This window comes from Cibotium barometz, chromosome 13, assembly GCF_041138505.1.
Source record: "Cibotium barometz isolate CiBa-2024 chromosome 13, ASM4113850v1, whole genome shotgun sequence".
Classification (NCBI taxonomy): Eukaryota; Viridiplantae; Streptophyta; class Polypodiopsida; order Cyatheales; family Cibotiaceae; genus Cibotium; species Cibotium barometz.
Genome location: NC_141058.1, coordinates 51,965,024 through 51,990,998, shown reverse-complemented (window position 1 = coordinate 51,990,998; position 25,975 = coordinate 51,965,024). Strand labels below are relative to the sequence as shown.

Sequence of the window (25,975 nt, the reverse complement as noted above, 5' to 3'; positions counted from 1 at the left end):
ATTGGGCATGAAGTAGTCCGGTGTGCATTGTCCCGCACATGAAGCAATGTCAGTCCGTACTGTGAGTCTCCCTCTGGAATGATGTCACATGTTCTGAGTGTCGGCCACTCCAAGGGGGACAACAAGGCCCATGGCTTTTCCCACCAACCCATTGAAGGGCTGGGCCGTTGGGCAGGCTGTTGGCCAGCCCATGGGGCTTCGCCAACCAGCTGACAGGCCCTAGAGGCCTTGGCCAGCCAGTCAGCCAGGGCATAGAGACTGCCCAGCAGCCTGCGCAGGATTGCCTGTTACAGGACTGGATAACAGCCAGGACAGTGCACAAGGCGGCCAGCCAACATCCAGTGTGAAAGCATAAGACCTGGCCGTGGGGAAAACAGCAGCAGGCCCACCCCTGTAAGAGCCAACCGACCAGCACATTTTAGGGCTATAAATAGCCACACAAAAATCCAGTCATGGCATCTCATAATTCACAAAGGGTTGCTAAATTCCAAGGGCTAGGACAGCCAAGGTGAAGAGTGCAACCCAAGCATTGTCCAAGCAGTAAGACAAGTCAGACAAATAATAATTGAAGTTTAAACATGCACATGAATGCATCAAAGTACAGGAAGAATCACCCATTTGCTATATGTGTATCTCAAAAATTATATACAAACGCCACAATTCCTCCTGGGCATCTCATGTACAAAAATAGATCCCGGCACCAGGGGTAGCTATACATGCCAAAAAGTTCACTTTGCCATGTCCTTGAGCTCACACCAAAGTTCTTGTAACATGCAGAAGCTCGGTGGATAGAATTGGTAACTTCAATGTTCAGAAATACAGCAATCGTTCGCGACGAAGATAATGCACAACATAGAGAGAGATGTGCACACAGAGAGAGAGAGAGAGAGAGAGAGAGAGAGAGAGAGAGAGAGAGAGAGAGATGAAATGATATATTAACGTCTCTAAGAGGCCATAATGGCCTATGAGACCAAAACTGAGAGTACATCTGAAGTTGGTTCTCATCAAAGAGAACAACTAAATGAGACTAAAAAGTACAATAAACTGATTGTCTTACAGTTATAAGAACAGAATTGTAAGACTCCGAGATGATGCTGAGTAGAAAATACTGGAAAATGTAAATCAAGTAGATCCATGTATGCTAATCAGTTGAAGTGTTGCCCTCTCCTTAGATCAAGTATCTCCGCCATGGGGCTGTCTAGAATGGAGAGGTCATAGAAGTGAGGTAGGCGCCTCCAATGCCGAGTAATAATGGCTCTGATCTAGTGATGGTGAGGATGCCGTGGTTGGGATCCTGGTGGGCGTGGCCGACGAGCACGACATAAGATGACTGCTCTATCAGTGGTGACTCCCTGGGAGCATGGTCGGTGCCCTGATGGCCCAATGGAGGAGGTATCATGAGGTGTGTGTGAAACCGATCCCGTCAAGTGGGAAAGACTCCGTTGGACACCCACACGCTTAATAGCACAACTTTAAAACCACAAATTTGAAATGGACAACTTAAAAACAACTTGAATTTAAATGAACAGAAATGGAAAGATGGACACCAGCACTGGGGCCGGAACGGGCCGACCCCCCCCTCAATATATGATATATTTATTGGGAGTATTTAAAGAATACAATGCTCCATGGGTTCTGAGAACCAGATGATGTCCATGTACATATGAAAACAGTACCAAACAAATAGGCTCGGATTTCGATGAAGAAAAACTCGGAGCAGAACGACCACTAGTGTGGTCCAATCACTACGGTCCTGTGCTTTCACTGGACTCCGCGGAGAGCACCACACTGGTGTTCCGAGACCACGCACAGACAGGCGCTCTCGTACTAACGCCTGGCTCTCCCGATCTCAGCACCTTTGGACCGAGGTTCGCCCATATAGCTTGGACAACCCGGCACCGAACGGGTGTAGGCCGAGCGGGACGAATCTTTTACCAGATTTAAACATTAAATGCTTTACTCAAATCTGAAAATCACTTACTTGTAGTTGGTTGATAGAAGACCAAGACTTGTGGAATGATGAAGCCACTCAGGTGATGCGAAGTTTTCCTGGTAGAACACCCGTGGAGATGATGTACCGCCACAAAGGACACAGCCGCCTGCTCTTGCCTGATTGGAGAAGGAGTGCACAGTCACTATGCACCACCACAATCAAAGTAGACAAACCAATAGATAGCTGTAGACAGCCGCCTGCTGGAGCACAGCCTGATAGTGATGGATACACAGCCGCCTGGGAGAAGCAAATTCAGAGATATTACGTGGCCTTCATGTGATGGCAGCCAACTCTGTGTAGGCCAACTATGTAATGGGCGCCTGGCTGTACAGAAACGTAGCCAGCATCCAGAGATTCAGTCGCCAGCAATAGAGGTAAAGAGCATGCGCCTGTGTGGGAGTGGTAGAAGCAGTCGCCTGTATGGGTTAAGCGCAGCAGCGTAGCCTGCAGCAGAAGGTCGCCTGTAAAGAGTCAGGCGCAGCCAGCAGCCAGCAGAATCAACCGCCTGTAGAGAGTTTGGCGCAGGCAGCAGCAGCATAAGCAGCCCCCTGCAGAGTTCAACGCAGCCACCTGAAATAAGATTCAGCCGCCTGTAGAGAGGCAGGCAGCGTAACCTGATAGGAGCCGGAGTGCTGGTCGCCGGTAGTCTACGTGAGAAGGAAGCGATGGGATGATGTTTACGCTTGATGGAGAGCCATATTAAATAAAATAATGAAGTGAAGATAACCTTAGAGATTCTACGCATGCATGTGGGGGTCTAGTGGGGGTAGGTGACCATGCCCACCCCCACACTCACTTAAAAGTGAGGCTCCCCACCTTGGCCCCAAAGTGGGTGCCCAAAGGGGGTGCCCACTTTTAAATAAGTGTGGACCCCTAACCTTATAAATCAAAGGATTAGAATTTAATAACATTAAACAACATGTACCATATACTTACCACCTGTTCACATGCACTGAAACTCGTCAGAATACAGGGCACACTTCACGACTCACTGGCAGGCGTCCCCGCTCAGTAAGTAACACGTCAGGCAGGCAAACACACGAATACATGTCATGCGAAAACAGTTTCAAACATGCAAAATATGTGTGCATGTGCAAATAGTAACATGGACATATCTCCCGTTCATGGAACATGTACAAAATATCTGTCGGCACAAAACTGGCACGACATTTATTACATAAAAACCTGGTCTTCCTATGGAGTGACAGTCCCATAGGTAAGACACAGTTCCAGGCACGAGTTTCCCTAGGTGTGACAGTCCCATAGGTAAAACACGGCACGAATACTGGCTCTTCCATGGCGTGACAGTCCCATGGATCGAACACAGTCCAGGTCATACACGGGTGGCACTGATCTGGCTCCCGTCCATACGACACCATCCTGCTAACACACGGGTGGCACCAGTCTGGCTCCCGTCCATGTCAGCAAAATACTGGCCTCTTCACACGAGACACCGGCCTGGCCTCAAGTGAACGAGACGCAAAAACTAGGAATGGACCAAATGGTCGGCCAATTGGTGACATCCCCCCGGGCTTCTAAAGAGTTGACCTCAACTTAAAAGCCTCAAGATATGCCTGCAACAATTGCGGATAATCGGCAAAATAATCCTCATTTACCCATTTGGCATCAATAGGCAAATAATTTTTAAACTTCACAAGGTATCTCCTGGAAAGCTTTCCTGCAGGTAGCTCTCTCTCCTTGTGAAAAACAATCTGTTCTGGCTGGAGGATCTCCTCAAGCTCTTCAATCTCTGGCGGATCTTCTGTGACAGGCTCATCAGGATCTGGCCCCACATATTTCCGAAATAGACTCACATGAAAAGCACTGTGAATCTTCCAATGACTAGGTAAAGCAAGCCTGTAGGACACTTCATTGATCTTCTGAATCACCTTGAAGGGTCCATAATAGCGAGGAGAAAGCTTAGGATATGATCCTTCTCGTCCTGGCCCCTTCCGAAGCCTAGCCTTCTCAAATTTCAGCAATACCCAATCACCTTCTTTGACTTCCATGTCCCTTCTATGCTTGTCAGCAGCCTTTTTATGCTTATCCTGAGATCTTGCAATGGCTGTCCGCACCTGACCAAAGGCAACATCCAAGTCACGAACATATTCATCAGCAGCAAAAATCTCATCCTTGGTACGAAGGATGGGTGGCAAGACCACTCTGCCATAAATAATCTCAAACGGAGCCTTTCCTGTGGAAGCATGGATTGTATTGTTATAGGCAAACTCAACAAGTGGAAGATACTTCTCCCATGCACTCTTTTGATCTGCCACATAACACTTCAATAAATCCAACACAGCTGAATTTGCAGCTTCACTTTGGCCATCCGTTTTGGGATGATAAGCGGATGAAAACTCAAGCTTAGTACCCATATTATCAAATAAAGCCCTCCAAAATAGGCTTGTAGTCCTGGGATCTCTATCCCCAACAATGGATTTAGGCATACCATGATGCTTGAAAATATTAGCAAGAAAAAGCTTTACCATATGATCAGCTTTGATGGTTTTCTTGACGGGCAAGAAGTGAGCTTGCTTGCTAAACCTGTCCACAATAGTCCAAATAGAATTATTCCCATGCTGGGATCTAGGCAAATCCATAATAAAATCCATCGTGATACTTTCCCAAGGTTGCGAGGGAATAGGCAATGGCTGAAGCAAACCTGGAGGCTTTTGTCTATCAAATTTCACCTTTTGGCAAGTGATACATGCACGCACATAAGCCTCAATGTTTTTACGCATGCTTGGCCAAAAGAAATACCTCTGAATCATGCGAGTAGTAGGCATAATACCTCTATGACCAGCATAAGGTGGAGCGTGACATTCGTCCATAACCTTTGGACGCAAATCCTTCACCACACATAGGCAATTATCCTTCATGAGATAACCCTCCTTGATAACATAAGAGGCATGTGAATGACCAGCCATCAAATCAGTCCATACATGGCAAAAATCAGCATCCAAATGATACAAATCTCTCATAGCAGATAGATCTCCATGAGAGGCCACTGAGACTGCAGCAATATAAGGCCTCCTAGATAGTGCATCGGCCACCACATTTTTCTTTCCTGGAGTATGCACAATCTGAAAATGAAACATGGAAAGAAAATTTGCCATTCTCATTTGCTTCTCTGAAAGCTTGGTTTGAGATAGAAAGTATCTCAAGCTTTGATGATCTGTCTTGACTACAAATTCAGCCCCAAGAAGGTAGTGTTTCCAAATCTTTAAGGCGTGAATTACAGCCAAGAGCTCTTTCTCATAGATATCCATATGAAGCTCAGCATCATGCAAACGACGGCTCTCGTATGCAACTGCATGCCCTTCTTGATTTAGGACAGCTCCTATGCAATCACCACAAGCATCACATTCAACCACGAATGACTTGTGCAAGTCAGGAACAATCAATACTGGTCCACATATGATCGCATGCTTGAGCTGCAAGAAAGCATCCTGTTCCTTTGAAGTCCATTTGAAAACAGTTTTCTTCTTCGTGAGATCATGTAGAGGAGTGGCAATCATAGCAAAATGCCTTATGAAACGCCTGTAATACGAACATAATCCCAGAAAACTACGTACTTGATGTACGTTTTGCAATTCGGGCCAATTCCGAATAGTCTCGATCTTTGCAGGATCCATTGTAACTCCATCTTTGGATACAATATGTCCCAGATAATGAATCTCTGAAAGGAAAAACTCACTTTTCTTGGCATTGACGAAAAGTTTATGCTTCCGCAACTCTTCGAACACTGTGACCAAATGAGTTCTGTGTTCCTGCTCATTCTTGGAGAAAACCAAGATATCATCAAAGAAGACTCCTGTAAACTTGCGATGGGATCGGAATATCCTATCCATCATACGATTAAAAGTAGCAGGAGCATTGGTGAGACCAAAAGGCATTACCAAGAATTCATATAATCCGAAGGCTGTCCTGAATGCAGTCTTATGGACATCTTGTGGCACCACTCGGATCTGGTGATATCCACTCTTCAAATCAAGTCTGCTAAAGCAAGCTGAGCCATCAAGCTTATCCAAAATATCATCAATACGTGGAATTGGGAATCTGTTCTTGATGGTAAGCTTGTTCAAAGCTCTATAGTCAACACACATACGGAATGATCCGTCCTTCTTTTGAACAAGAAGCACAGGAGAGCAGTAAGGTGAGGAACTGGGCTGAACCAAACCTTTCTCTAAAAGCTCGTTAACTTGCTTCATAATTTCTTCTTGTTGTGCAGCACTCACTCGGTATGCGGGTTTATTAGGTGGAGAACTACTTGGCACAAGATCTATGCAATGATCTTCGGGCCTTTGGGGAGGTAATTCACCTGGCAATGAGTCAGCAAAACAGTCTTTGAATGCATTAAGAAAATTCAGCCTATCATTAGACATAGCATCCACATTTTGATGATTTGGCACAAGACTATCACGCACAAAAACCAAGTACGCTGAAAGACTCTTTTTCATTGCTTTATTAATTTGGATGTGTGATACAACTGGGATGAAATCCCCTTCTTTGCCAGCATCAATAAAGTGCATGCGGCCTTTATGCATAAAAGAAATCATATTGGACTTGTAGTCTTTGCGGGGCTCAAGCCTATGATGCCACGGCTTGCCCAACAATACATCACATCCATTCAGAGGAGCAACTAAGAAATGCTCATTGTCAAGGTAGCCCTGTATATGAATACGCAACTTCCCAATCAAAGGGGTAACCTGCACCTCTTTACCAATAAATGCAGCTTCGGCTTCAATCTGAGGTCCCATGCTTTCAACCTCAATACCCAATGCAGCTGCCATTTGCATAGAGATGAAATTGTCAGTTGCACAGTCATCAAACATGAAAAGTGCGGGCTGATCCTTGATTTGCCCCCAAGCCTTGCAAACCATACGCTCTTTAGCATCATGACCTGTATTACCTTGCACATCAGGAACTGCATGAACATTTGCTTTGGTGTGCTTGTCCTCGTGCTTTGGTTTGCGATCTGGGCATTGCCGAAACATGTGGTCTTTGCTACCACAAGAAAAGCATTTTCCATCCTTAGCATATTGCTCTCTTTGCTCCGGGGTTAATCCAAATTTGTTCTTTCTTGGGCCCTGTTCTTTAGATGTGTAATTTTCAGCTTTAGCACCCTTGTAAGGCTCCCGGAAGTTCTTTTTAGATGGCTGTCCGCCCTTTTGCTGATTTGGGGCAGCCTTGTCCTTCGCCTTGGAACCTCCTTGATCCTGTTTGATCTTGAGCACCAATTGCTCTGTAGCAAGGGCAGAAGCTGTGAGTTGTTGCAACGTATGTTTTGGGTGCAATTCAATACCCGATCTATATGCAGGTTGCAATCCAGAACGAAACTTCCTCTTTCTTTCCTCCTCAGAGATTAGCATGAAGGGAGTCACTTCCAGCAACACTTTCCAAAATTTGTTAACATACTGTTGCACACTCTCATTATCTTTTTGTTCCAGCCTATCCCACTTTTGAGTGAGAGTTTGCTCTGCATTGGGTGGCAAGAACTGAGCATAAAATCTGTCTTTGAATTCCTTCCAAGTAGAGATGGGATCCTTGGTGATCTTTTCGGTGATCCACCAATGGGCAGCAGTGCCTTTCAGAAACATGCTAGCATGGCGCACCTTTGACTTTTCTGTAAAGTCCTCATCGCTAAAAGCAATGTCGAACTGTGCCACAAACGCTAACACCTTAGAGGCATCATGTTCACCATGAAAGACATCAAATTTGACAGATTTATCACCTGCTTTGAACTCCTTGAGCTTCCTGGCATGAGGCGCATGGTCCTCTCTTTTTCTTTTCCCCTTATCCAACGGGGTAGCCCTATCTGCATGGGCTCCATGGGCCGTCATAGAAGCTTCATGGGGCACGGTGGCATGTGCTCCACGAACTCGAAGCTCAGATGCATGTGACTTACCTGCATATGGCATGGTCTCTCCATGAGACAACTCAGAAGGCAAAATTTTTCTGGAAGTAGACCTGTCACCATGAGATACATATCTTGCATGCATGTGACTCTCATGCCCTCCATGAGCACTGGCATACACAAATCTATCAGGCTTAGTGCCTTGTGGAGAGGATGCATGACGAGAGGTGACAGTCACCTCTTCCTTTTGCATAAAAGATTTCAGCCTCTGGGATGCGGGATCTCCATGCTTCAAACGAGGTGGATTTCTGAATTTTAGCTCTCCGTCATCCCCCTCTTTGATATCACCTTTGCGAAGGAGATAGGCAAGTGCCAACTCCCTTGGTTTCTTGCCCACTTCACGAGCCATTGACTCAAAGGTTACATCAACCATAGCATCAGCCTTCCTGGCTTCAATAGCACTTTGCAGATGAGGATCTTCATGCAAAAACTTCAATTCTTGCTCTTGAGCCTGCAAAAGTTTTCTCATATGTTCCATTTCAGCCCTCATAGCATCAGGGTCTTGTTCAAGCATAACTGTCTTTCCTGGAGACAGTTGACCTTTGGATTCACTATCAAGAACCCTTTCAAGGGGCTTGTGTCTACCTCGCAGGGCATCAGACCCACGAGAAGCACTAGATGGACCCCTCGAATTTGGTACTTCCAAAGGGTTGCCTTGGCTGTCCATTGTGTTCAAAGTTTGCTAAAAGCGGGATGTCCAGTACACAGGTTCGTTTCCCCACTAGAAAGAGGGAAACAACCGTGCTCTGATACCAATGAAACCGATCCCGTCAAGTGGGAAAGACTCCGTTGGACACCCACACGCTTAATAGCACAACTTTAAAACCACAAATTTGAAATGGACAACTTAAAAACAACTTGAATTTAAATGAACAGAAATGGAAAGATGGACACCAGCACTGGGGCCGGAACGGGCCGACCCCCCCCTCAATATATGATATATTTATTGGGAGTATTTAAAGAATACAATGCTCCATGGGTTCTGAGAACCAGATGATGTCCATGTACATATGAAAACAGTACCAAACAAATAGGCTCGGATTTCGATGAAGAAAAACTCGGAGCAGAACGACCACTAGTGTGGTCCAATCACTACGGTCCTGTGCTTTCACTGGACTCCGCGGAGAGCACCACACTGGTGTTCCGAGACCACGCACAGACAGGCGCTCTCGTACTAACGCCTGGCTCTCCCGATCTCAGCACCTTTGGACCGAGGTTCGCCCATATAGCTTGGACAACCCGGCACCGAACGGGTGTAGGCCGAGCGGGACGAATCTTTTACCAGATTTAAACATTAAATGCTTTACTCAAATCTGAAAATCACTTACTTGTAGTTGGTTGATAGAAGACCAAGACTTGTGGAATGATGAAGCCACTCAGGTGATGCGAAGTTTTCCTGGTAGAACACCCGTGGAGATGATGTACCGCCACAAAGGACACAGCCGCCTGCTCTTGCCTGATTGGAGAAGGAGTGCACAGTCACTATGCACCACCACAATCAAAGTAGACAAACCAATAGATAGCTGTAGACAGCCGCCTGCTGGAGCACAGCTTGATAGTGATGGATACACAGCCGCCTGGGAGAAGCAAATTCAGAGATATTACGTGGCCTTCATGTGATGGCAGCCAACTCTGTGTAGGCCAACTATGTAATGGGCGCCTGGCTGTACAGAAACGTAGCCAGCATCCAGAGATTCAGTCGCCAGCAATAGAGGTAAAGAGCATGCGCCTGTGTGGGAGTGGTAGAAGCAGTCGCCTGTATGGGTTAAGCGCAGCAGCGTAGCCTGCAGCAGAAGGTCGCCTGTAAAGAGTCAGGCGCAGCCAGCAGCCAGCAGAATCAACCGCCTGTAGAGAGTTTGGCGCAGGCAGCAGCAGCATAAGCAGCCCCCTGCAGAGTTCAACGCAGCCACCTGAAATAAGATTCAGCCGCCTGTAGAGAGGCAGGCAGCGTAACCTGATAGGAGCCGGAGTGCTGGTCGCCGGTAGTCTACGTGAGAAGGAAGCGATGGGATGATGTTTACGCTTGATGGAGAGCCATATTAAATAAAATAATGAAGTGAAGATAACCTTAGAGATTCTACGCATGCATGTGGGGGTCTAGTGGGGGTAGGTGACCATGCCCACCCCCACACTCACTTAAAAGTGAGGCTCCCCACCTTGGCCCCAAAGTGGGTGCCCAAAGGGGGTGCCCACTTTTAAATAAGTGTGGACCCCTAACCTTATAAATCAAAGGGTTAGAATTTAATAACATTAAACAACATGTACCATATACTTACCACCTGTTCACATGCACTGAAACTCGTCAGAATACAGGGCACACTTCACGACTCACTGGCAGGCGTCCCCGCTCAGTAAGTAACACGTCAGGCAGGCAAACACACGAATACATGTCATGCGAAAACAGTTTCAAACATGCAAAATATGTGTGCATGTGCAAATAGTAACATGGACATATCTCCCGTTCATGGAACATGTACAAAATATCTGTCAGCACAAAACTGGCACGACATTTATTACATAAAAACCTGGTCTTCCTATGGAGTGACAGTCCCATAGGTAAGACACAGTTCCAGGCACGAGTTTCCCTAGGTGTGACAGTCCCATAGGTAAAACACAGCACGAATACTGGCTCTTCCATGGCGTGACAGTCCCATGGATCGAACACAGTCCAGGTCATACACGGGTGGCACTGATCTGGCTCCCGTCCATACGACACCATCCTGCTAACACACGGGTGGCACCAGTCTGGCTCCCGTCCATGTCAGCAAAATACTGGCCTCTTCACACGAGACACCGGCCTGGCCTCAAGTGAACGAGACGCAAAAACTAGGAATGGACCAAATGGTCGGCCAATTGGTGACATGTGTGGGCTGGGTTGCTGGTGCTGGTGCTGGTGCCAAAGAAATCTGTCAGGGTCCTCTGTCTAGGTACATCATGGCTCGGTCTCCTGTCTGCCAAGAGGGTCTCTCTGTGTCTCTTGAGCTCAAGTAGGAACAATCCCAGGCATCTCTGATCCTCAAACTCCATGACCTTGCGTAACGGCCCAAAACCCTCTCGGAAGAGGCAGTGATATCTCCCTCGGATCTCATGATAGACTATATCTTGCAGCACTTGAGGAGTCAGTGGATCTTCAATAATTCTCCGTCAAGGCCAGCATTTGGAGTAACAGAGGGCGAGCGGGTGATAAAATCATCTGGTGAGAGGTGTAGAAAACGGCTCTTGTAATGAGCCATTTTCGTGCCTAAGGGCTCAAGGGGGATAGTCCATGTCCTCTCTATGTCCACTCTGATGATATCCATCCTGATCATGCTCTGAGCGGGTGAGATCCAAAAATGGACAATCCAGACTGTACTGAAAGGGTGGTAGTGCCTCTATCCGCAAACCATGTAGGTCAAACCATGATCTCATCTGAGCGTACCAGCAATGAGTATCTCCATCCTCTGCCAACTGTATGGATGAGGTCAATGCCAATCGGGAGTACCTCTGCTGAGAGGGAGCTCCCAAAGCCGCTGCAAAAAGGTAATTGCCTAGAATAGGGCCTCCTGGGTTACTACTGGTGCGGCACCTAGCTCAGCCCGAATAATCTCATGTGGTACTGATGATTTGCTCCGAATCATGCGGGCAATCATCATAATCAGTGGTCTCTCCATTTGCCTCCATCCCTCATCCGTCCCTCTCTAAGATCTGTGATGTATGTTGGGCCCCCAAATTGGAGCTCCGTACAGGAGGATCGGTGTGACAAGCGTATCAAATAGCCACAATTTGGTGCGCGGCTCTTGAGACTTTATGTGTGCACACTGCCTCTCAAGTGCCCCTGAGGTTGCATGCCCTTGAGCTAATCTAGCTGCTGCTACCTCCTTCAGGGAGAAACGCGGTCCTGTGAAAGTAACTCCCAAGTAGACATATGACCTGACGTACTCAACCGGCTCCCCTCGGAAAGTGTACTGAGGCCTGATCTCGTCACCCATGCCTGTGTGGTGTTAAACACCATAACCTTGGTTTTCCCAAGGTTCACCGTCAGATCTCTATCCGCACAGAAAGCCTGTAATGCATCCAAGTGTCTCTGTAATCCCTCCGGAGAGTCTGAGATTAGAATAATATCATCAGCATATAACAAGATGGGTATCAACACCCCTACCAAGAGCATGCCCCTAGGCCTCCCAATCTGTCTACATAATCAGAGACCGCATCAATGTACAGTCCAAAGAGGGTGGGCGATAGCAGGCATCCTTGCTTCATCCCTATCGTGTTGGTCACCATATCGGATAGTCCGCCTAGAACTCGGACTCTACCTGTCACAGACTCATACAAAGCATATATCCCCCACTGCATATCCTCGGGTACCTCAATGTCATGCAACCTGTGCATAAGCTTGGCACGTGGTACGGTATCGAAGGCTTTCCGGAAGTCCACAAAGCAGCAGTATATCCTTCTCTTCTGTGCCTTGCCCTCTTCAATAAGTGCTCGAAGTGTCAGTATGTGATCCAAGGTAGTAAATCCTCTCCTGAAGCCGGCTTGTCCATGTGCTCGATGACCATGCCTCTCTGCCCAACGGCTCAGCTCCGACTCCAATATAGAGCCATATAGTTTGGCCAAGTAATGACCAATCATGATCGTCCTGTAGTTGCCTGGTACCATGGGGTCCCCACTCTTAAAGAGTGGTACAATGATATGCTCTGTCCAGCTTGCTGGGAAACCCTCACAAATGGCACGATTAAACACATGTACAATGAGCGGAGCCAAAGTGTCGCATGCATATGAAAAGTGCTCTCCAACCAGCCCATCATGATCTTGTGCCTTTCCATTCTGTAACCTGTCTATCGCATCTAGCACCATCCGCATGGTAAAAAAGGTGCTGCTAGCCGGTCTAGCTCCCAGTGGAGGGGGGGTGGGGGGCTGTCCTGGTGCATCACATAGCTCTCTAGCATAAGTATGTGATGCCTCGGGTGCAGTAATCGGAGTACCAGGCTCTCTCTCCTAAAACATCTTCCATGCCCTCTTGTTGTCCTTCCCCAAGAAGAGTTGGTAGATCTCCTCCTCTAGCTTAGCCAGATAGGCTCGTTTCTTCCTCCGCACAAGGCGCCGAAAGATCATCCTCGCCTGTCTATGCGTGTGAGTCCCAATGGCAATCTCACGCTGTAGCTATGCTCGTGTCTCACGACACTCATCACATACCAACTGTTATGTGGGGCAGTGCTGCGGGGGGGGGGGGGGAGAGAGAGAGAGAGAGGGGGGGAGAGATCATAGTGGAAACGCATACGAGGCGGATGCATGTAGTACACCTGCCAATCCTCTCGTGATCTCGTCCAGAGGGTTATGCGGGTCTAAAGCGAACAAGCCATCAGATACTGCATCTCGGTAAACCCCAACTGTCTCACGTGTAAACTGATATCTCGGGTACCTAGGTAGATGAGTAGCTGGCCCATCTCTTGGGGATCTACCTAGTAGTGTGAAACTCAGGTGTGCATGATCAGCTGCTATGCCAATGGGTCGACTGGAAATCGTGAAACCCCGCACATCAGGTCTCAATGAAGGAGACCCCATCAAGTAGTCCACTGTGCTCGCTCCCCCTTTAGAGTTCTAGTGTGTGAGAGCATCTAATCCTTGCCATCTCATTAAGCCATTGTATATGACCAACCCATGTGCACTCCCGAGTGTGAGAAAATGCCTGCCATAATCTGTAATCTCACCCTCATCCTGTGCTTATCTCTGCAACCCTACATCCTCTGCCGTGATCTCCCGGTACATAGCCTCTTGAGTATCATACAGCTATGTCTGCTCCGTGGGAAAAGAAAACTGGAAGGATCTCTACACGCAAAATGCAGAGTGCTTTCTGTCGCCTCACCCGCCCGGAGAAGTAAGGCACAAGTCAGAATTATACCAACTCCTCCCAACTGTGGACACCTCAGACGCATGGAGCTTCTTGGAGGAAAAAAAAGATGACACCCACACCCATACACCCTCTCATATGGTAGTTCTACACATGTCATCTATACAACATCCCCAATCAGCCCCCACCTATGTTATACCACAACCCATGCCCCACCTCTGCCAGCCTACTCAAGCTTCCATGAGGCCCAATTATAAAAGGACTTCTGTGAATCGCAAGATCTTCAAGGACACACCTAGATACCTAGTTGCTAGAATAGTTTTGATTGAAGGGTTTTTGGAATTGTTCAGGTGAAGAAAATCAAGTTTTTTAGCTCTGGTTTTAGACCTTGCTCTCTCAGCTGACAAGTGTGCTTAAAAGAATATTACATGCATCATTGTAATCATGAACAATTATGTTTGTATTTCAGCCATTAACATGCCTTTCTTGGTTTGACTGAAGGTTCGAATTGAGAAAACGGAGTGCATATTTTTTAAGAAGGTGCCCTCTTGGGTAGGGTGGATCATGAGTTAACCGCTTGGACAAGAACCTTCCGACACCCCAAATTTCACACCTCTAAATCATAGCATTATCATTGTCATCCAATGTAAACAAATGTGTATGAGCTCTTTTAGCTTCTCCAGAGGAAAAAAAGGGTTAACAAATTGAGAATCATCCATATCCATTACCAGTGGCAATTTAAAATCAAAATAACTACCCATTTATCATAGCAGAAAGATTTATCACAAGGTTTTCAGAACAGTACCTGCAGTTCTATGTCACTATAGGGTGCATCAGGAGCAACAATCCGCAGTATTTCCATTGTGCAAGTTGTAGTGAGAAGCCTGACATCTTTGTCTTTGTGTTTTATCAACATGGGAAGGGCCAGGGCCCTTGTTAATGGCTCTATAGACGCTTTTAAATAATGTGACTGTTTCATTTCGGAAAGCATTTCTGCAGCTTGCTGCACATCTCAGCCAGATACCAGCAACAAATTAAAGGGTTGAGCGCAATAGATAATGAGTTTCAGAACCGTGTTGAAGAGCAATGTAAGTATTTCTCATACCTTAAGCTGCTTGAGGATGGCATCTTTTGTATGGGGAGGATGTGCCAACTGCTTTCCAATTGCAGCTAGCCGCTGCACCACTCGTGTCATTGCTGCCAACTAAATATTTATATAGCTATGAAAAAGCCTTCTTGCTGCAGGCATCAAACAGAGACTAAAAATTATGGCAAATGTTTTCCTGTACATGTATCTCTGGCATGCTTTTGCCAAAGGAGTAACCCTAAGCCCTATTCTTTGGTTTGGAGATCTTCTACTACAGCTAGGGTTTCGATCCGCTGTAAAGGTGATGTAGATGAGCCACACCTGCACAAGTGCCAAAAAAAGAAAGAAAATTTACCAAAAAAGCGTTGTAGGCATGGCAATCATCCCATGCCATGTGCAAAGGCAGGTAGAAAACCCTAGAAAGCTCAGGGGGGAGGCAGAAAAACAAGGCAATAAACCCTAGAAATCTCAGAAAAGCAACGCAGAGTAGTATAAAAATGGGGAGAAAGAGAACCTGCCTTACCTTGAAACGAAGGTCGAATGGGAGCGCAGCAAAAGAAACCTCTGAATTCGAAGGAGCGAAAAACCCTAGACGCAAGGTAAGAGGAGGACTTGTTGTCATGCGTGTGTGATGGTGTCGAAGAAGCGCGGTAAAAGTTTTGCGACTTCCTTTTTCGAGTGTTTTGGCACACTCCAGAATACGCCCAAAATTGCATGTTGCGCCTTTGTCGTCCCAAGGTTTACATTTTGTGCAACCTATGGGATCGTCACCCTTCAAATTTTGAAGCCTTTAAGTTGCATGCATATATTAATTCGTTGATATTAATTCAGGCCTTCAAGTGTGATATATATTGACGCTTTTATTCAAGTGTGATATTAATTCGTTACCGGAATTTTACTGAGCCTGAACTTTAGCAAACAAAAGCCATACTTCTTGCAGGTCATATTTTCTCTCTCCTCTCTCCTATAAAGCTTTCGATCCTTCAGTTTACGAAGAACCAACAGACCACCCCGTTCAAAAAATTCTCAAGGGCGCTATCCCGGTCTCTCTCTCTCACTCTCTCAAAGAGATTGTTGGACTGGTGACGACAGAGGTTTCCTACGTCGATTGAGGTATTTGTCAGGCTCGTACTGTAGTGTGCACTACGAGCTTCTATTGGGCTCAACCAAGTATAGACGACCCTGAGCTCTTAAAGCTAGGGGGCCATGGACGGCACCACATCAGGCACAGGACCCGGTAACTCACCTATACAACTTGTAAAAATTTGAGAGGGTTTGATCTTAATAAGGTGCTACTGATGAGCATGGTGGGAGAGAAACCCATGCCTGCCACGTATATCCATCTTTCTAATTATAAAAATAACCAAACTCAACTCTTTCTAATTATGTCTTTAAGAAAAATTTATTCATAAACCCTTAGCTAACAACCCTTAATGCACCTTAGAAAAAAAATTCCTCTTATGGTTTACAAACCCAAATTAATTGATTAATAAGAAAAAAACATTTTGGGTGCTTATTTTGTGTGTGCGCTAATGCCAAATATATATATATATATATATATATGTGGCCCCCTCATCAACTTGCTTGTTGACACATTAATTAATAAGCAAGTTAAACCTTAGAAAGTGTGATTTTCTCCAAGGCGTATAACCTTACAAAAATAGATCTCACTTTAGTTCTCTAGACTTGCTATAGATATCTTTATGTGCACTCGACGCCTCGAGGTTGTGCCATGCATGTAGCCATGTGGCTAGCTTCGGTTTACACTATGGCGGATCATGGTAAAAGTCTCTTTCACTCTCAATTCTACACAAGCAACAATCTCTCTGCCTCTCTTTCAGAGACGCATACCTCTCTCTCTCTCTCTCTCTCTCTCTCTCTCTCTCTCTCTCTCTCTCTCTCTCTCTCTCTCACATCCCACAAGCAACACCAATACCTCTTTGACAACATATGAAGATCTATGTGTGTAGATCTCTTCGACTCTCTCTATGTGGCATCGAAAGGTCTCTATGTAGCATATGTAAATCTCTTTACAATTTAGGGAGAAGAAAGTGAGAGTCGAGCAAGAAAAGGAGAGGTCTAGGGGACAGGGACAAGGATGAGGACAAGGACGGTCACAAGGGCAAAGGAGGTAGGATGAAGGTGGTCCTAAGATGAGGATGATGAGGGAAGCCACTACCTGAAGTACCTTAGGGCATTAGTTAATGCCCACAATACAATTTGTGTGATATATGCAAACATTGCAAAATTCATTTATCAACACCTTTGAGCCAAGAGACAAATCATATGTAACAGTATGCCTTTGTTAAAAAGAGATAACAATATATTAAAATGAGATTTTCTTTTCATAAGTGTGTTTTTCAAGTGTTCCTTAAGCGCAAAAAAGGACTAAATATCACTATATGTTACCTTCCACATACAGGCCAACAAGAGAAAAATATATATATAATGGGCTTATCATTGAGTAGAGAGCGAGAGAGAGAGGGAGAGAGACAGAGAGACAAAAGAGACTTTTAATCCATATTCAAACAAAAAGATAAATCAAAAAAGAAAAACTATTGAGTTGACTTTTACAAAGGGAGGCCAAAAATGACTTTCCTCTTCAAACCTGAATTTTAGAACTTTAAGTTGTCATTGGTTCCAAGGGTATACATGATTCAAATTCCCACTTTCGGGAGATGGGGCCACTCACGTTAGGGGTTGAGAGAGATTGTACCCAATGCTTGTGTGATGGTCTTGGTTTGTCTTGTTCATCTCAAGCTATGTCTATATTTTTCTATTTTAGAGTAATTTATTTAAAGTTAGTACAATTTTCCATTCACTTCACATTTTAGGCAGTGAGCTATTGCTTTATGCCTCATTCCTTGCTGAAACCTAAGAATTCATTAGACATGAATTCTCCTCCTTGTCGATCTATCCTAAACTGTTTCAATTTAGCTCCTACTATAGTTTTGACTAATGCTAGGCATTCCTTAAACTTTTCAAGAGCCTAAGACATTTACTTAGGAAAATACACTCAAATCTTCTTGCTATAATCATTTTAGCATCAAAAAAATAGAAAGAACCTTTAAGGGCAAGTGAACTCACCTTTCTAACATACGAATTGAAGAGAAGCCTTAGCCCTAAAATTGGTCTTTTTACGCAAAGGGTTTCTAGTGCTGCTTAACCAATCATGTAAGCTTCACATATATGTGGAGTGTTATAAATTGGTGGCAAAAGTAAATGTTCAACTAGCTTACCTTTCTACATAAAGAGTTTGCATATTGAGATGCTCATATCTCTCATATCATAGTTTTCCTACTAGCCAAATCAACCTGGACTACAAACAAGAAGAGCTCATACAAGTTGTTTCTCTAAATGACCTTGTGCCTAAAAGCACAACTATCAATGATCCAAGGTTCATCATGTGCTGCAACATTGGTTGTCACACTTCTTCAATGGATAGTTCTATTTTGCACCATGGCTAGATTATTCCTTGGTCTTGAGAATGACATTCTTAGCATAGGTTAAGCAAGTGAAGGGGGAGTTGTGGAGATGTTCACGAGAATCAAAGACCTTTGTGTCTAGATGGCTGTATACTGGCATGATGTTCTCTCCTCGGATCATTCTCATTATACTATCTAAAGGGTATTACCACTTGAATATGATGGTTTTGGTACATACAAATGTTAGGCTAACTCGTTTCACATTCAAGGAGTTCAAGTCATTACTTTGTAGATGCAATAATGTCAACTAGGTTTTCTCCAATAAAATAATAAAAAAAGGTAAGGATTATAACTCTTCAAATCAAAAGAAAAGGTTAAACGCTTTTATCATAACAAGGAAGGGCACATAGCCAAAGAATGGAGGAGGAAGAAGTAGGCAAAATATGGGAATGTTAGGCACCCGTGTTGCTTAACCATGTGTACTCCTCATAATGGGGCCAATACAAACATAAGCTAGCCATTCCTTGACAATATAATACAAGGGTAGAGCATTGTTATCCAACGTGAATCTATTTAAATTTTTATAATAAGAAGTTCATTGCCTTACCATCTTTATTGTGACTTAGGTCATTGGTTAGAGGACCTTATTTGATTCTAATGAAAAGCCATTCACTTCTTCTTATATCTTGATTCATTATATTTCCTTTGATGTTGGTTCTTCCACAAATTCAAGTTGGTAAGCCAAATTTGATTCTTTGACTTCAATTAAAAGCAAGAGGGAAAATACATTATCGTGGGCTTTGTTCACCTTTGTCTCTTCCACTAATTTATTACTTGTGGGCAAGCCAAATTTAATGCTTTGATTTCACTTGAAAGCATGAGGGAAAATGCATTGCCATGGTCTCTTGTGTGAGAAGTTAATACTAGGACCTATAGTATGAGTGACTAAATGTAGGGCATTAATAGAATTTATTGATAATGATAACTTGCTTGCAGTCGTGTGTAAGATGCCTCAAGCTACAAGCGTCTTGGTGAGATACAATGAAATGGATGATAAAATTATTGACTACAGGTTATTACAGGGCCAAGGACATGCATAGAAGACTATGGGTGTACATACTCTAGGACATGTGGCATGCCTTGCTAGCAAGAATGAAATGTTCCTTACATTCTCTTTAACATCAAAATAGTTGTACATACTCTAGAACATGCAATATCAATTTCTCATGAAAGGGCTATAGAAATGCAAACTAGTTATTGTAGTCCACATTGCATTCTCCCAAATATTTTAGATAAATTCAATCGTCATCATCATCTACTAACTTGATTTTAATGTCTTCTCTAGTACATTTTTTCTAACACTCTACACAAATGGCTTTGAAGCACAAAGCAAGAAGTGACCTCTTTTTGGTAAATTATCCTTGCATAGAGGAGCAATGAAGTCCACATGCAACATGCTAGTTGAAAAACACACACAAACTGCAATCTTGGCTCTATTAGTACAAGAAGAGGAGTAAGTCTTTAAAAAAAGATAAAAATTTGGCAACGCTAAAAGATTAGACAATCTTTTTTCTTATCTAGGAGTCTTATGATGTAAAAGTTAATATAAATGTTTAATTAATCCTTCCAATTCTCATAGCTATGTCTATCTTGTGATTTTACACATATTTTCTAGTGTCCAAGACTCCTCTAGCATTCAACCATGTGAAGTTTTTTGGGTAATTGTCCAAAACTTCTTTAGAGCATTTAACCATGTGAATTTTTTCAGGGATAACAAAAGAAAGATGTAAAACTTTATATGGTTGAGCTATAGTGTTCAACCATATCAAATTTTGATTCTTCTATTTTACCTTTCCATTGGTTTTGGGACATTGTTTTACCAAAGTATCTCAAAAGAGATAAGTGATATGTTTAGACACATGAGAGACACAAGGAAGAGGATTGCAAGAGGAAATAAAGATTTATATCAATGATACTCCTATAGAAGAGAAAAAGAGAGTATACTTAAGTTTGGTGATTTTTTATTTTATTTTAAAACCTTGTTCTCCTCTTTGTGCTCATAGAGAAATTCACATATTTTAATTGTCTTTTTAATGTATTACATGGTGATATATTTTTTTATTTTAAAGCCTTGATCTCCTCCTTGTGCTCATAGAGAAATTCACATATTTTAATTGCCTTTCTAATGTATTACTTGAAGCCACAATCGACTTCATTGCTTATTGTATGCAAGAGGGATTTGTAACAAGAAAGGTTTTGTTAATGTCCTTGCCTAGAAGACATCATCATTGAGCAAGCAAAAAAAGATGAATAGTGGATCTACCCAAAATCTCCAAGTAGGATGTAATAAAAGCTACAATAATCATCGCGATGTTAAATCCTAATCATGAAATGTCTTATTAACATTGTAAGATTCCTCCCCAGCCTCTCAAGATGTCCAGCATCTTCCCCTGAATCAAATCCCTCTTCAGAAATATAAAAGATTTTGTTTCTACCAGTTTTGGCCTAGAGAGAGAGAGAATCTTCTAGAGAGTGATAATTCAATTTTTAAATATTTTTGGATAAAAAAATATCTCATCTTATTAAAATAAGTTCCCCTAAAGCAGAAGTTCAAAAAGATTTTCAGAAGGTGCATTAGAAATTAAGTATAATCTGCTCAAGAGGCATTATCCTGGGGGTCAAGATTTTTTCAAAATTTTAAATTAAGGTTCCTATGGACCAATAAGATTCATCCAAATGTAGGGAGGAGATAAATGAAGAAATAAAAGGAAAATCTCCCAAAAATGAGTAAATACTCACATAAGATGAAGAGTGGACTAAAAACAAGGTTAATAGTTAAAAAAGAGAGATATTTAGAAGTAATGATGCATTTTTGACACTTCAATATGGGGGAATTCCCCTCATGAAGGAGGCGCCTAATTCACATGTGTGGGAGAGTTTTAAACTCCCAAATAATGACATATTTTTATCTCTCCTCTCTCCTGTTTCAACTAAATCTAAAAAGTGGACTAAACTGACCCAAAAATGATCAAAAATTGACCAAACTGATCTGAAAATTTCTAGAATCAGTTGGCTTAGTTAGAAGCTCACTTTTTTCTATAAATAGAAGCCTTCCCCTTTGTTGAGACTCAATAGTATTTTGCACTGTTACCCTGCTTCTCCCAAGTGCCAAAAACTATGAATTTTACTCATAATTCATTAGTTTTTGACCTTCCCTCTTCTAAAAGATTGGTGGCCACTCTTGTTTCAAACAAGAGTAAAACCCTCAAACCATCAAGCCAAAGGAAAGCTCTCAAATTATCTATGTAAGTTGGAGATTCTTCTCTTTTCTATTTCTTTTATGGTTTTTCATGATTTTTGTCTTCTCTAGAATGAAATGATGTTATGCCTCATTGAAAAAAGGCATTCCCCTCTCTTCTTTAGTAAATCTAACCATTCTTTATCCTAGATTGATTATTGGATAAAATCAAGTTTTTCATAATGTTTCTCTTAAATAAGTAGAAAATGTTTACATTAGAATGATTTAAATACTCTTGGTGAACTTCTAATTAATTTTAGAGAGTTAAAAATTGAAAAATGGTGAGCCATACAAAGGAGGTTATGGCAAAATTTTCTAAAAATTTGTGAAATAAATTTCATCTTTTATTAATCAAAAAGAGTAATTCCCATTGTTAGAGTATTCTAAAAGTGTCATTTTCATTCATGCATAGAAAGATGCATATTGATTAATTTTTATAAAAGAATAATTTTCAATAGAATTAAGTTCTATGTATAGAAAGATACATATTGATAATTTATTTTTTTATTATAAAAGTGTTACTTTTATCATTATTGATTTTTATGCATAAAAGAATTTTTTTATTATAAAAGTGTTACTTTTATCATTATTGATTTCTATGCATAAAAGAATATTTTTTTATTATAAAAGTGTTACTTTTATCATTATTGATTTCTATGCATAAAAGAATATTTTTTTGTTTGTGTTACTTTTATCATTATTGATTTCTATGCATAAAGGTATGCATAAAAGAATTTTTTTTATTATAAAAGTGTTACTTTTATCATTATTGATTTCTAAGTATGCATAAAAGAATATTTTTTTATTATAAAAGTATTACTTTTATCATTATTGAATTCTATGCATAAAAGAAATTTTTTAAATTAAAAGTGTGATTTTCATCATAAATGATTTTTATGCATAAACATATGCATAAAAGATATATTTTTTATATTAAAAGTGTGATTTTCATCATAAATGATTTTTATGCATAAAAGAAATTCTGTCATATTAAAAGAGTGATTTTCATCATAAATGATTTTTATGATGATAAAAGTGTGACTTTCATCAGAATTAGATTTTATGCATAAATAGATGCATATAGAATGATTATATTTAAATAAGGGTTCTCTTAATCCTCTGTTTAATTTTCGCAAAAATTAGAAAAATGAATAAGTAGATAATCTGTGAGAAGAAATGCTACCGTTTCATATTCACTAAGATGGTAATGAGAAAATTCAATTAAACTATCGAAGTTGGAGATCGAGATAAATGATTATTTTATTCCTCATAAGAAATTCATGTTTTTAGAAATCAGGAAGCAAATATTCGTCGAAACGAAATTTAGAAAAAGAGAAATTGAAATAGTACCTTTCGAGAAAGATAGTTTTGGAAGAACCTTTCCAGACCCAAATCTGATTCAGACTATTGACCAAGACCTAATTCCTTCATCAATTTCAATCAATGACGATGTGCCCAGTTCAAGAAAAATGTACTCAAATCCCCCACCGAATCTGAAACTAAGTTAAGACTTTTGATTTTGATCTAAGGATCAAGTTAACAAAATTCGAGGAATTCTGTTTGGAATTCAGACCTGGATCTAGAAGTATTGAGATACGGATTTAAGATTATTCATGGTTTTCAAACAAAATCAAAACTGAAAACTTGCATAGAAACCCTGTTTTCTTAAAGGACTGTCTTACGCCAGAATGCTGGAGGGAGCATTTGGCATATATATTTATCTAAGGGAAGTTTGGTTGCAACAGCTGGCGGGGGGTGTTCGAGGGACAGCTCATGCGGCAAAAACTTGCCCAGGTCTTGACCAGCCTGGGTATGGTGAAAAATAGTGTGCTTCCGATACGATGGGCGAGGGCCGACGAAGCGGTCCCTGAGTGAAGTACCAGGACACCTAAGGAGGATCCTCGAGGGGTCTGACCAGGCGATGCACGGGCTCGCGGTGCTTAGGACACCCATACGTATGTCGAGGAAGATATATATATGTATGTTGACGAAGTGATTATTGTAATCTGTTTTACTGGATCTCGTTGCTGACCAGTTGGTCCCAACGGAGAGTCCAGAGTGGTACTGTTTTTGTGAAACAAGGGATTGAATGGAAATTTTGAATTATGAAATCTGTGATCATATCTGTTTTGTCAATGGATTATTTTTATATTAAAGTTTTAAAGAGGAGTGTGTGCGTATCTGTTTTCTAAAGCTGAAGTTAAGAAAGGCATTTCAATTATGGGTGGGTGAGTACTTGTTTGGTTCCACCGATTCCAATGGTAGGGTGGTGGCTAACCCATGGGCCGGATGGGGTTAGGTTGGAATCAGTGGAGTTTTAATAATTAAACTGAAAAATCTTAGGATTACGCTAGGATTCGAGTAGCTAGTTAATTCCTTGATAAATTTCTTAATTGAGTGGATCAACGGTTGTGCCTGATCTTGATTAGGAAAAAAGCGTTGAAATTACTCAGATGATCAAATTATATCAGTGATAGTTTCCTTCTATCTGGTTTATTCAGGTGAAGGATAGTTTAGAATTGATCTCGTTAGAAAAATTCATTAAGAAAATTCAAAATGGTGGAATCATCCCCGCTTTCCGGGCATGGAAAATTTTCCGGGTTTCGGTTTTCGGAGTGACCACCAGCCTAGTCTCGTGCCCGGACATTCGTGGGCGAGGCCCCGAGTGAGAAATCCTGCCCGGCGCATGAGAGGACTGCTTCCGCTGTCAGCTACCGGGAGCCCGGTGCGTGGAGGAGGCAGAGGGATCTCACAGCTGGTATCAGAGCCAAGTTGAAAGCTAATAAGGATAAACAAATTCTTATCAAAAATTGATAATAAAAACTCAAAAAAAGCATTTTTCATAATGTATTTTCATTCCGTAAGCTTCTTTAATGAAGAATTTTTAATCAAAGAAATTGTTTTTATAGATGGAAGTTCCCTATTTATATGGTATTCCCGACCTCACCCAGTCTCAAGATATGACTGCATTCGCCTTCGAGCATCTCATTTCTTCCGCTAGCTAGACTCGCACGCCATTTCGAGGATTTATATTTTCCTAACCCAGTGGAGAAACTACAGCATAAGTGTTTTGCAGGGCAGTATGTCCACGCCTCTTACGACCGCTGTGCAATGCTGTGGTGGCAGAACCTCTCATTGGCTATGATTCTGTTAAAATTGAAAATGGTGTGTGGCGTATTCTATATTATTCGATGCCTCGGAATTTCAGACTTTCATGCCAAGTCTACAGACTCCTTAGTTGTTTTATTCCTAAGGAGAAAATAATAGCTCCCTTGTCAGTAATGAACGTTTGTATCAGGGCATGGCTATGGCCTAGTACCGTCGTCTTATGCGACTCTCGAGGAGGTTTTAAATTTTGGAGCCGAGCTGCTCTATGTACATATTGCAACTTTTATATAAATAAAGAAATGTTTTTCGAAGAAAAATTCCTTGTTATATAAGTGATTGTTTATGAACGATCTGATAAAGAAAAATTTGTTATCGGACATATGTCATAGATCTCCAATAAGATCATTGTCTTGTTTAAGAAATTGTTTTTCGAACTTCTTAAGTCTTAGGATCTCGTGAATGATATCAAAATAAAAATTCAATAATATATAAATTTTTGGCAGAATCATGAGACGAGGAAACCGTGGCCATTAGCCAGACCCTCTTTCTGAAGATGACGAGCTTGACCCTGATGTTTGCAAGGCTCTTCAAAGGAGAAGGGGAGAACCTGGGCGAGGCTGTGGAGAAATGGGTGGAAGCCATGGAAGAATATTTTGACGTCACACGCTACAATGAGCGGAGAGAAAATGGCTCTTGCCCGACTGAAAAATAGTGGAAACAGCCAGGGTAGCATGGAGGAACCACTGTGACACCAACCGTCTGGACAGAAATACTCAGTCCTGGAACGACCTAAAAACCTATCTAAGAAAGAGATTTTGTCCCCCTGGATTTTTGGAAATCAAAATGAACGAATTCTTAGAGCTAAAGCAGGAGAGCAAAACCATCGAGAAATATCACCAGGCCTTTGCTCTTCTACTCAAATAGTCACCACCTCTAGATGAAGAACAACTCATGGTCAGGTTCATTCAAGGAATGAACAAACCCTTGGACACACTGGGCAAAATGCCAAGCCAGTGTCCATGGCTGAAGTAGTAAGAATGGCAAAGGATTTTGCCAAAGCCTTTGTAGTAATGGTCCCGCCAAAGCCTGCACCCTCTAACTTTAAAAGATTCCAAGCCCAGGGAAGTACTTCAAACTTTCCACCCCCGAAGAGACAACAAAGCCCGAATCAGAATCAGGATGCAGGAAGATTCCGAAGTGAAGGAAGACCCTTCCCCCAGAATACTTTCTCAAGAGCCCCCCTCTTTCAAGAAATCAAAAGAATGAACTCAGAAGTGAAAACCGATGTTTTGGATGCCAAGGTTTTGGTCACCAACT

At 42.3% G+C, this 25,975-nt stretch overlaps 1 protein-coding gene across 5 annotated transcripts in view; it reads right to left on the bottom strand.

Annotated features, from left to right (window-relative positions):
* The window catches only part of LOC147632814 (sister chromatid cohesion protein PDS5 homolog A-like), a 179,460-nt gene extending 163,857 nt beyond the window's left edge, over nt 1-15,603 (bottom strand). For 3 of the 5 annotated variants that reach the window (XR_015267237.1, XM_086807695.1, XM_086807697.1), the window contains exons 1-3: nt 15,351-15,603; nt 14,846-15,148; nt 14,546-14,743 (exon numbers count right to left, since the gene is read on the bottom strand). Coding sequence is in view for 4 of the 5 variants with exons in the window: in XM_086807695.1 (XP_086663821.1) it covers nt 14,546-14,743; nt 14,846-14,935 (288 nt within the window). In the remaining variant the exon portion in view is untranslated. Of the gene's footprint in view, nt 1-14,545; nt 14,744-14,845; nt 15,149-15,345 lie in introns of all 5 variants that reach the window. The other 2 variants (XM_086807698.1, XM_086807696.1) reach the window with 2 other exon arrangements.
* Between the last annotated feature and the right edge of the window lie 10,372 nt (nt 15,604-25,975).